General features: G+C 41.3%; 1 protein-coding gene across 2 annotated transcripts in view; it reads left to right on the top strand.

Moving 5' to 3' along the window:
• The window catches only part of LOC143286188 (mdm2-binding protein-like), a 35,148-nt gene that overhangs the window by 19,518 nt on the left and 3,507 nt on the right, over positions 1-12,123 (top strand). Inside the window, exons 12-19 of one of the 2 annotated variants that reach the window (XM_076593821.1) lie at positions 465-600; positions 1,513-1,674; positions 2,792-2,929; positions 4,790-4,869; positions 6,151-6,239; positions 7,024-7,759; positions 9,809-9,922; positions 10,574-10,639. In XM_076593821.1, the coding sequence (XP_076449936.1) occupies positions 465-600; positions 1,513-1,674; positions 2,792-2,929; positions 4,790-4,869; positions 6,151-6,239; positions 7,024-7,759; positions 9,809-9,922; positions 10,574-10,639 (1,521 nt within the window). Of the gene's footprint in view, positions 1-464; positions 601-1,512; positions 1,675-2,782; positions 2,930-4,789; positions 4,870-6,150; positions 6,240-7,023; positions 7,760-9,808; positions 9,923-10,573; positions 10,640-12,123 lie in introns of both variants that reach the window. The other variant, XM_076593820.1, reaches the window with a different exon arrangement.

The following is a 12,123-nucleotide window of genomic DNA, read 5'->3' as shown; positions in this document are numbered from 1 at the left end:
CACTCGCGTATAATACAAGTGAACGTGGGAGTTGCAGCCCACGAATGCAAAAAAAAAAAAAAGAAAAGAAAAGAAAAGACTCAAGCAGAGAAGAATTGAAGGTGGAGAACTGTCCTGTTTTCACCATAGCTACCTTGTATGGTCTTGTTTGTTTGATAGCATATGTATGTGTGTGTCAACTGTGTGTATGTGAGGTTGCTGATGTTCATGTTCAGTGAATGTATATGTGTTTGTGTGTGTGTGTGTGTGTTCATGGCTTGAATGTGTATGTGTGTTTGCATGCATGTGTACTTATGAATCTTCACTGTAATGTTCCATTGCATTATGAAAACTTTTCTCGTGGAATGCGTATATATCTCTAAACTCGGATGGAAGACTCCTACAGGAATATTTCACTATTATTTTCAAATGGGAAAAACAAATAAGTATGTTTCTCTGATTTCACTTGGTCATTCTGTTTTCAGGCTCTGTCACAGACAGACAGTGACAGCCAAATAAGAAAAACTATGGAGAGTTTGCCACTTTTGACTGCAGTGGATTTTGGTAGGACTGACGATGCTTGCTTGCAGTCTCTTGTCCAGTGCATCAGTGAAAAGAAAAGTAAGATCAAGTGCATGTGTGTGTGGATATGTGTGGTGTGTGTGTTTATGTGTGTGTGTGTGTGTGCAGTTTGTGTTTGTGTGTGCATGTGCACATATGTGCTTGTGTGTGCTTGTGTGTGTGTATGCATGTATGTGTCTCTTGTGTCAGTGAGAGTGGAGTGTGACAAAGAACGGGAAGTTGGTGTCATTGTCAGTGTGAGAAAAGATGGATGCAGGGATTGGGGAGATTGAACTTGACCAGTGTTTAGCTGTAAAATTCTGCGACTGGGTGGACATTGATACAAGAAATTACAGATAGAAATTTCCCACTCTCTCCATTTCTTCTTTCTCTATGTATGTGAAATTATGTGTGTGTGTGTGATTTCCTTTTTTTTCCTTTTTTAGCTTTGTATTTTCTTGCATTCCATTTTGCCTTCTTTTCCTTTCAATCATGAAAAAAAAATCATATGCCATGAATGTGGCTTTTATGTACGACATATATTCCAATTGAAAAGCCATGACTTCCTGAGAACAAAAATAGCTCATGTCAGAATATGAGACAGGAGTTAAAATATTATTGTATCCAAATCGGGCATAATGCTTTGGAAAATAATCAGTTTCCTTCTTCTTCTTTTTTTTTCTTTTTTTCTTCTTTTTTTTTCTTGCTGCCCATCATGTGCACCATTTCAGTGGCACTGTCCCCACACAGCTCATTTGGAGTCCCCCAAACACTGCCACACCCGGGTTCGTCTGTCACAGTCCTAGCATCAGCAGTCCACAGGGAACCATCAAGTGATCAATGTTAGAAAATTTTTGTTTGTTGAAAAAAAAGTTTTTAAGTTGCAGAGAAAAACTGACGCAGTGACGTTATACTGTCCCAGTTACTAAAATATACTTTTTTTTCTTCATTTTCTTCTTTTTCTGTTTTCAGGTATGATTGATGAGAGGGACACAGTGAAAATGACGGCTGGACAGCTTCTTCTGTGCGTGAGGGAGGGGCAGGAAGCCTTTCTCCAACAGGGGCAGAAGCAGACGTCTTTAGGTTTGGATGACCAAAAATTTATGAGGAGTCTGGATATCATACCTCTCCTAGGTATTGACAGCATTTTCATCATTAAATTTGTTTTTGTTTTGTTTTTCTACCCAGTTATGCTTGTTCTGTTGTTTTTGTTTCGATATCTACTTGAGAAAGCCTTTGTAAATTGTGTGAGAGAAGAGGAGGTGGGAATGTTATCTGTAACTTTAAAACATGTTGGCATGTGTGTAAGTATGCGCTCTTGCATATGTACATGTTGTTTGCACTGGTTCCATGTGTGTGTGTGTGTGTGTGTGTGTGTGCATCTGTGCATATCCATTCTTTAACCCCTTTTCATTTTGAGTGATATTAGATGTGTGTTGTGAATGGGTCTGTATGTGTTTGCATGTGTGCCTGTGTGTGCACAAGTGTATGTGCCCATGAGATACTCGGTAAAGATGCAAAAATGTGTCTTTATCATTCAGTGAGTCCAGACAGTAGTACTCTATAAATTTCAAAGCTCAGGCAAAAAGAACCACCACCCCACCCCCCAAAAAAAAAAAAAAGAATTTTTGTCCTTCCACTGGAGCAGGCAATGCATGGTTAAAAGAAAGGAAATGTCAAACTGTTGTCAAAAGAGCGACTTTCAGCTGTATGGTGGAATGGAGGCAGTGACACTGGAGGGATATAATGGCAGTCTCCACTCAGAGGGGACACTCACTCAGACTGGCTCTGTGACTAAGGAATGACAGTCATCAGTTTGAGGGTTAGCAATGTTGTTTCATTGTTGTATGTTAACAAGTCATTCAAACTCATAAGAGGACTCCCACATTTCCAGTGGACTGGTGTGCACTGGGGAAAGGTGCTTTGCTATGATTTTCCCCACCCCACCCAGGTGTGAATGAGTACCTGACTTTGATTGGGTTGGGTTAAAGTGGCTGAAAGAGAGTTTTATGTCCTGCCTTCCTATGCTGAATCCTTGACATAGTGAATATGAATTCACTGCACCTGTGAAAGGCTTTGGGAACTTTAACGCTTTGTTGTTGTTGTATTTTTGTTGCTTTTTTTGTATGAGATTAATGTCACTGAGACCCTTTCAAAATGGGGCAGCCCAAAACATAATCCCTTCTGCATATTTTTAAATACTGTGTGATCAAGAGGAGGCGTTCAGATGAAAATGCAACAGATATTGCAGACCTGGAGCGTGTGTCATCGGAGTGGCCGGAAAGAAGAGCTCTGCTGGAGAACGAGTCGAAGGCTAAGGTGTTGAGACGCTACCAGTCCAACGAGAGCTGCAGCCTGATGCTGTCTTCCCCTCTGGCGCCTGAAGACTGTGAGTCCAGCAGGGATGTGTCCTTCCATCAGCCTTGAACGTTTAACTCCTTTCGGCTTGCTTCAATTATGATCATATAATGATGATAACAGTAATGATGAATTACATTTGTATAGTCCCCTCTGGCGCCTGAAGACTGATTTGAACAGGGATGTGTCCTTTTATCAGCCTTGTATAACTCCTTTCAGCTTGTTTCAGTTATGATAATATAATGATGATAAATAATGATAATAATTTGATAATGAATTGCATTTGTAGTATATTGTACAGTGTATTTCTCCAAGTAAATTTAGACTCAATGTGCCAGCAGTTGCCCATCCACATGCAGCCAGTGCCCAAAAATAACAAATTACACTCAACCATACACAGACACCCATGAGCAGAAAATAGCTCTCGTTAGAGAAAAAAACAACAACAAAACACACACAAAAACAAACAAACAAAGACGTCTTACAGAACAGATGAGTTTTTAGCTGGGATTTGAACAGGGGGAATGGTGCTGGTTGGTGTCGAAGACGGACAGGCAGTGAATTATCCCACTCAGGGAACCCATACACACACATTTGAGCAACCAAAAACCCAGACATCTTGAAACACATCTGTGTGTCGTTTTCGCTGAAGTTGTCCATGAAATCAGAACAGTCAGATGAGGAATTGTGCACACTTAGAACAATACTTCAGAAACGAAAATTGTGTATTAAATTAATGTTATCATTAATGGAAAATTGAGGGGGAGAACAAAACAAAAAGTGAAAAAGAAAAAAAAAAAGATTTTTTTTTTTCGTCAATGAACGTGAAGAACTAAACACACACACACACACACACACACACACAATGGGCACACACACACAAAAAAACATTGAAAATTTTTTTTTTTAAACTGCTGGTGCTCCTAGAAGTGCATGCACACTGGCCCATAAAAAGAATAAAATAAAGTTAAAAAAAAAAAAAACACACACACACACACAAAAAACTTCTTTCAGCCACACATCACAGACTGATGAAGCTGGGTTATCCTTGCAGGCAGATTTTAGCAATGAACAGTGAAGGAGTGGAAACTAGAGTAAAAAAAATAAAAAAAATAAAATTAAAAAGCAACACTTTTCAGAATAAGAAGATAATTTTTGTTGTTGTTGTTTTTGTTAGTTGTTTTTTTCTGAACCACTTGTTTTGTAATTTTATTTTAAAAGCCATATAGGGACTGCAGAGTTAGACATGTCTGTGTTGCTACAAAAAAAATTTTCTTTCTCTCTTTGTGTGTTCAGTTTCATTTGTGAACCACAGTCTCATGCCTACTACAGGTGGAGAATAGGTAAAACACCTGACGATGAAAGTGACAAGGATATCTTAAGACCTGAACCAATGTTTCATGCCTACTACAGGTAGAGAATAGGTAAAACACCTGACGTTGACAGTGACGAGGATATCTTAAGACCTGAACCACAGTCTCATGCCTACTACAGGTGGAGAATAGGTAAAACACCTGATGATGAAAGTGACAAGGATATCTTAAGACCTGAACCATAGTCTCATGCCTTCCACAGGTAGAGAATGGGTAAAACACCTGACGATGAAAGTGACGAGGATATCTTAAGACCTGAAGCACAGTCTCATGCCTACTACAGGTGGAGAATGGTGGGTAAAACACCTGACGATGAAAGTGACAAGGACATCTTAAGACCTGAACCACAGTCTCATGCCTACTACAGGTGGAGAATAGGTAAAACACCGGACGATGAAAGTGACGAGGATATCTTAAGACTAAGAACAAAACGAAAGACGGGCTTTTTTTTTTCAAACTGGACAAGGTGTGGAGACAGGGTAGTTGGGCCTCACATGGTATGTGTGTTGTATGTGCAGCTTCCATGGACGCCAAAGACATGGTGAAATGGTTCAAGCCTGATGGCAATGCAATCCACGAAGATCTCTCTCCTGTCAAGGTATACAGCAGTGTAGCAGCCATTCATTGTCAGATTAAGAGTCATAATACTACTGATAATAATGATACTACTAATGATACTGATACAAATAATGATGAAGATTATGATAATGATAATAGTAATAATGATAACATATAGTGCTCATGGTACAATCTCTCCATATCATGGCCTTTAAGCATCTCAATTAAGAATTATGATAATGCTAATAATAATGATACTTCTAATAATACTGATGCCAATAATGATAATGAAAATGATAATAATAATAGTATTAATGATAGTATATAGTACTCATGACGCAAACTTTCCATATTGTGGGCTCTAAGCATCTCACAACAAACAATACACAGACAGTGAAGTGTAATGGAATACGACAGCACATGCAGACATATTGCTGCTATAAGTATAAAAGAAGAAAAAAGGCATATATTTATCTACATGCACAAAGATGATAGTTCAAGAAAAAGTGCAGATATGAACCATTACGCAAGAAAATATGCCCTGCACACACGTGCGCTCACATGTGTGCACACAAACAGAAAACGTGCGTGCGCGCACACTCACACACACACACACATACACACACACAGTAAGTGCCCACACACAAGCACACAGACAACATGGAGACATCAACAGAGGGGAGAACAAAAAAAAACAGAAGGGGAGGGAGGGTGAGACAGACAAACAGACAAATTTTATTAACATGTTTAAGTGACTAGGTATGTATACAAACACTGTTGTTGTATGGTCATTCTAAGGTAATGTTTGTGTTCGTGTGCTTTCACTGTCTATGTGTTGGGGGCGAAAGAAAGAGGAGGGAGGATATTAGAATGTAATGAAGCATCAGGTGCAGGTTTCTTCTTCTTCTGCGTTCCCCGAGATCATGGTCTCAGACTTGCAGTCCTATGCTGGAAATGAAGGTGGTGGTCTTGATGAGGTCTTCTTTGGTGCCCCAGAGCTTTTCTGCCAGTGTGGCTCCATAGGGCCACTGCTGCATCCGTGCATCTTGATACAGGGGGCAGGACTGCAGGATGTGCTCCGGGGTTTGTGGGCCTGTCTTACACGGGCAGGTGCAGGTTTGATATGTCTAAGGGACAATAAGAAACATGTACACATGTATGCACTAGCATGCACACACACATATACATACACATGCATACACATACACCATACACAACACACATGCTTGCACACATACACACACACAACACAAACGCACATAAACACACACACTGCTTCAGTACGTCTGTTGCACAGGCCTTGTTTTGCTTTGATGTTCAGCCAGCAGTACGCCCTCAGCTGCTGTCCAACCACGATGAAGTGAATCTGGAGTGGCCTGCCTGTAAAGACCTGCAGTACCACGATGTTTAGTAAGTTGTTTATCATTATTATTGTTATTATCATTATTATTATTATTATTGGTACTTGAATAGTGCCTGTTTTTGCTGCTGTCCAGCCATGATGAAGTCAATCTTGAGAGGCCCGCCTGTAGAGATCTGCAGTACCACAATGTTTAGTATGTTTATTATTATTATTATTATTGTTGTTGTTGTTATTGATACTTGAATAATGCCAGTTATTATTATTATTGATATTTGAAGACCTCCTATTTTCAGTCTCTAAACACTATACAAACACAGAGTCATTTACACAGCAGGCTGTCTACCAGGGTACAGTTTACTTAGAGCTGCATTTGGGCGCTCATCATTCGTTTCCTGTGTCATTCAGTCAGGCTTCAGTTACGCACGCATACACTCACGCATGAATATTAAAGTGGATTTTTTCTTCTTCAAAATTTTGCCAGGTACAACCCTTTCGTTGCCATGGGTTATTTTACACACTGCATATGGGAGCTTAGTTTATCATATAATTTGAAGTACTGTATAGTAGAAAATTACCTTTACTTAGTATCCGCATTCAGACTTGCCTGCATCAGTTTTGCTGAGGAAGGTGGTGTGAGGGACCACCAAAATACACAAGTAAGTTCAAACAGAAGATTCTGAGTGAAGGAAAGATTCTACTATATGCTATCCGACATTAGAGAATCTTTACCAACAAAGTGTTACTACACTATGACGTGTAGTGTTACCTTACTTTGAGTTGTAGTCATACTGTACATTTGAACTGAACTGTGCAACGTGTGTTGGTAAACAGCTACGAGACGTCCAAGAAGTCGGAGCGGCAGGAGCAGTTCTTCCAGAAGTTTCGCGACAACATCCTGCTGGAGGAGAGCCTCCACGTCTGCTCTGACAAGCCACACGTCCCTGCCCTCCGCTACCGCAGCCACTCGTCCCGCCGCAGCCAGATGGACGTGAGCTGTGGGGGCAGCAAGCTGACCCCCATCACCCGCACCTCCCTCTCCCCCAACTCCATGCTGCAGGCCACGCCCTCCGCCAAGCGACGCCTGTCCAGAGACAGCGGTGCTCAGGGAGACTCCAGGTCCTCGAGAGATGACAGCCATTTCTCCACCCCCAAAGTCAGTGTCAGGAAGGACAGGTCCCTGAGCTCAGAAAGCAGTCAGTCCGGCAAGGAGAGGAGGCATTCACAGGCGCCAGCGCTCGGGGCCAGCTTTGAAGAGAAGAGCAACAACAGTTCAGGCTCGGTGTTTTATCCCAAAAAATCAGACTCCAGTCTTCCGCCTTTCAGGCGGCTGTCGAAACCTAGTGTGAGTATTTTTAGCCCATCCTTGTCGCAGAAACTGCCAAGTCAGGTGACCTCCGATGGTGATTTATCGGAGAACGCAAGCAGGTCCTCCACCAGGCAGCGGTCCACAGCATCTGTGTCATCTGAGGAGGACGCAGAACGACGGCTGTCCAGTGAAAGTACAGGGAGCAAGGCACCAACCAGTTCTGGTCGATCTCACCAGTCGCGTTCACAGAGACATAAGAGGGTAGGTGGTTACATTTTTTTTTTTTAAACAAGTACAAATAAAACAGCATCATTCTCTGACAAAAAGAAGCTGTGTGTATGTTGACAGTATTAGGAGTGGCATATGTGTGGAAGTAAAAGTACTGTGAAAGGTCTTGTTACATAGGCTTTATAGACATGAGCATATTGGACTGGCTTTGAAAATCTATGTCATCAGATGCTATGCATGCCTACCTTTCTGAACCTTTCAAGCTCAAATCTGGTACGCTGTCAGTCTTGTAGGTGTGAGGTAAATTTGGTGTTAATTTGTTGCAGGAAATAGGGCTAACACTAGTAACAGAAATATTGAAGCAAAACAGTTGTCCACTGCTAAGAGGGTGTGTTCTTTGACACTGTTGTAAAATCTCAAGTTGAAATTTATATACAAACAAAAAAATCAGACTTGTACTATACTGCTAACAACTTCACTGGCTTCCTATCAAAATGAAATGGACAATTCAGTGCAAATGTGTTTCTGCAGATCTGTTATAAAATCCTAACAAATTCTGCTCTCACTTCCTGTCTGAACTGTTTGAAGTTCACATCTCTGCATGCATCCTTCACTTTTGTCTTGTAATTGCTGCATCTTTCAGTTATCTCCCTTTAACCATGGTCAACAAGGTCTGAGAAAATGCTCCCATATTGCAGCCAGACTCTGGAATTCCCTTCAGTTCAGTCTCACACATAGTGTCCCAAGAAATTTTTCTTTTTCTTCTTCTCATCAGAAGTACTCCCCAGTCTAATTCCTTTTCCAACCAACCTGTTCTGATATTTGTGTCTTGCAGAATTAGGCATTGCACTTCTGATCCAGGGTTCACCAGTGATCAGTGTTGGAGGCCCTGTTCAGTGTGGTGTGGTGTTTTTGTGAAAGGCGCTTATTTATCTCTGACTTTACTCACTCCACCCAGGTGTGAATGGTTGGGTAATGTTAAAATGGCTGAAGGAGAGGATTGGGCCCCACCTTACAATGCCCAGCTGTGGACGCAGTGGATAAGTTCATTGCCCCAATGGCCATGAAAGGCTTTAGAATCTTAGACTTTTTAACCATATATTCACACTGGCTCCAGGAGCTACATTATTCATACCAGTGCAGAAAACTATCATGAATATATTTGTCCATTTGTGTCTGTATGAGTGCACACATGTTTGTGTCAAATGATCAAGCATTTATTCAAGTGAATATTTGTACACTTTTTTTGTTTGTTTTTTCTTGTTTGACGTCTTACCTTCTCTTTCAGTCATTCTGTAAACTACTTTCTGGAGGATAGTCACCAAAAAAAACGAATCTTGTGATTGTTCTTTCGTTGTTTTCATAATTGACAGTGTTCGTAGAAAGCATGCCACATAGAGCTTTGCAGTTACACTATAGTAATTCATCATTAGTGTTTGAGATGAAAGGTTGCATGGCTTTTTACAGCCATCAGGGCAGTAGATTCATATTCACTGTATCTAGGGCTCAGCATAGGCGGGCTGGTCCCAATCCTCTCCTTCCACCGTTCCAACCTTCCCCAGCTGGTCAGGTACCCATTCACACCATTGTGCAGTGAGGAAAAAGCCTTTCCCCAAGGACCCAGCACCATGCCAAAATGGAACCTCGAACCCTGAACACTGGATTTAAAATTCAAGGCCTAACTGATTCAGATTGTGCACAATAACCTTTGTTAACTCATTCTACTCCAAATACTAATTAACTCATACCATGATTACTTCCCCTGTGGACCTGGTGCGAGTATTCTCGTACCAGCACACTATTCTAATTTTGTTCATTCTTGCTTGGTACAGTTGGCATTCTAAACTGAACCGTTTATGGATTCATGAAGCATGAAAACAAAGCTTTGTTCAACCAGTTAAATCAACAATTCTCCATCAATTTTCGCCATTTTAGTGAACCACTGTGTATTTTCTGCAGTGGTCTCATGTAGTGCTGGTCCATGGGAGTTGTACCAGGCATGTAGCTGTGGGGTAGAATGAGTTAAACATGAGTGGTTGCTGAATCAAAACCAACAAACCCCATGGTGCTGTGTTTGATCAGAGGCTGGAGAAAGTGGTGGCAGGGGTGCTGGAGGAAGCCGGTGTGACCAGTAACGACACTCTGTACCCCTCCTGCTTCTCTAAACTCCTCCACGTCTCCACCTTCTTTGTCAAGGTTGGTTTTGCAGAATGACTTTCGTTTCTCTATCAGTGCACTTAATTAGAGTTATCTGTAATATATTAACTAGGTTGTCATGACAACGGCACATGTGTACAGAGGCTAAATGGAGCAACAACAAAAAAAACATGTTTTTATGAAGTATCGTTCTGTGTAAGTCATTTGAACATTGTTCCATTTTCTCCTGGTAATCCACCCCATTTTGTCTGAAAACTTGGAATTTGCTCCATAATAATATAACGAAGAATTCAGTGAAGCTGGAGAGGCATGGTCTTGGTTTAATGGCAGTGAGCAGATTCTTGTTGGACTGGTGGCCTGGATACTTGTCAGGAAGATAACACAGTGATGAGTAACTCAGTGAAACCAGTAATGAAGAAACTGGTTTGAAATTCAGATCTAAATCTTAGGTAAGATTTAGATGTGATTGTGAGTGTATACATTTCCGCGCGCGTTATGTTCACAATACAAACATAAATTGTACACGTACAGAGGAAAAATTTTGACAACACATGCATTTAAGTTTTTTGCTCTCATCTATTCACAGTACAAACAGAAAGCATTCACATACTGATGGAAACTTCTTGTTTCTTGCCATGTGAAATGCTTTACCTACATCATTTGTATGTATGCTTGTGTGTGTGTGTGCAGCAACTGACACATTCTCACAACTTGAAAGCGGAGATGAAGGCTATTGCACAGAAACAAGTAGAACAGGTAACATATTTTTTAGACTTGGCCAAATGATGACAAAATCTTGTTCACAATTTATTTCCTTTTATTGTGGGCACGACAAAGTGTCTTTGCTTTTTTCATAAGACACATCATGAAAAATAATGTCTTTGTTCCCTACACTACACTACACACAGGTGCACAACTATGAGAACAGGTGAGTTACATGGATGTGTTTCCCATTTGCTTCTGTGGTTGCATGTTTGGGAATGGGAAAGGACAAGTCAGATGCTGTCTAGTTGATCTTTGGCATTCAGCGTTTCCTGAGTCTGATTGCAGTCTGTGTTGATGGTTCATGATCTTGTTAGAATCAAAGAAAGGTGGAGAGAAAGTTTATTTTCATTCACACGTGACAGAACCACTCTTTAACTGTACCACTCAAACTGTATCACTGTGAACTGTTTCAGTGTGATGTGTTGGCATGCTTGCATATGTGTATATGCCTGTCAACCAGAACCTGTTAGGTCTGTCTGTGTGGACACACCTGCCACAACCCCGTACTGGCATTATCATCATTTGAGCGTATCATGTTGAATGTGTCGTGTGGGTTTGTGTGGGTTTTTCAGTATGTGGGGTAATTCGATAGAAACAGACGGGCGCAATAGCCAAATGGTTAAAGCGTTGGACTTTCAGTCTGAGGGTCCTAGGTTCAAATCTTGGTATTGGCACCTGGTGGGTAAAGGGTGGAGATTTTTCTGATCTCCCAGGTCAACATTTGTGCAGACCTGCTAGTGCCTGAACCCCCTTCATGTAGATATGCAAGCAGAAGATCAAATACACACGTTAAAGATCCTGTAATCCATGTCAGCGTTCGGAGGGTTATGGAAACAAGAACATACCCAGCATGCACACCCCCGAAAATGGAGTATGGCTGCCTACATGGCGGGATGAAAATGGTCATACTTATAAAAGCCCACTCATGTACATACGAGTGAACGTGGGAGTTGCAGCCCACAATCGCAGAAGAAGAATTGAAACTGGGAACCAGTGCTGCTGTCCTTTGCACTGATGTTGTTTGCTGTTGGGGTAAACATCATAAGTTAAGCTGAGTTAAAGAAGCTGCTTTGTGATGTATTTTACCAAGAATCAGTGAGTTTTTCTTTTCTTTCTTTGGACATGTTTGCTATCATTTCTTTCATGGAAGTCAAGAAAAAAGGAAACGTTTCCTGTATGTCTTGGAGATGATTAATTGTTCATGTCAGTAGCTAAACCCTCAGAATCGGGCATACCGCCATCTGTCCTCAAATGATATGTCTGTTGTTTTTCCGTTGGGGGAAGGGGGGTTGGGGAGGGGGCATAGGCACAGAGCTGATCTTCCAGTCCTGTTTTTGAACTTCAGATCCTTCCATTTCCAGCTCAACAGCAGCTTTCTGACTGCCACTCTTTGCATTCTGGTGAGCACCTTGATTCAAATTAACGCATCATCCGAACAGCGCTTGGTCTTTGACAGTGTGACAGGAAGTTTATCA

This window comes from Babylonia areolata, chromosome 9 (assembly GCF_041734735.1).
Source record: "Babylonia areolata isolate BAREFJ2019XMU chromosome 9, ASM4173473v1, whole genome shotgun sequence".
Taxonomy (NCBI): domain Eukaryota; kingdom Metazoa; phylum Mollusca; class Gastropoda; order Neogastropoda; family Buccinidae; genus Babylonia; species Babylonia areolata.
Note: the sequence above shows the minus strand (reverse complement) of the source record. Positions and strands in the feature narration are given on the sequence as shown.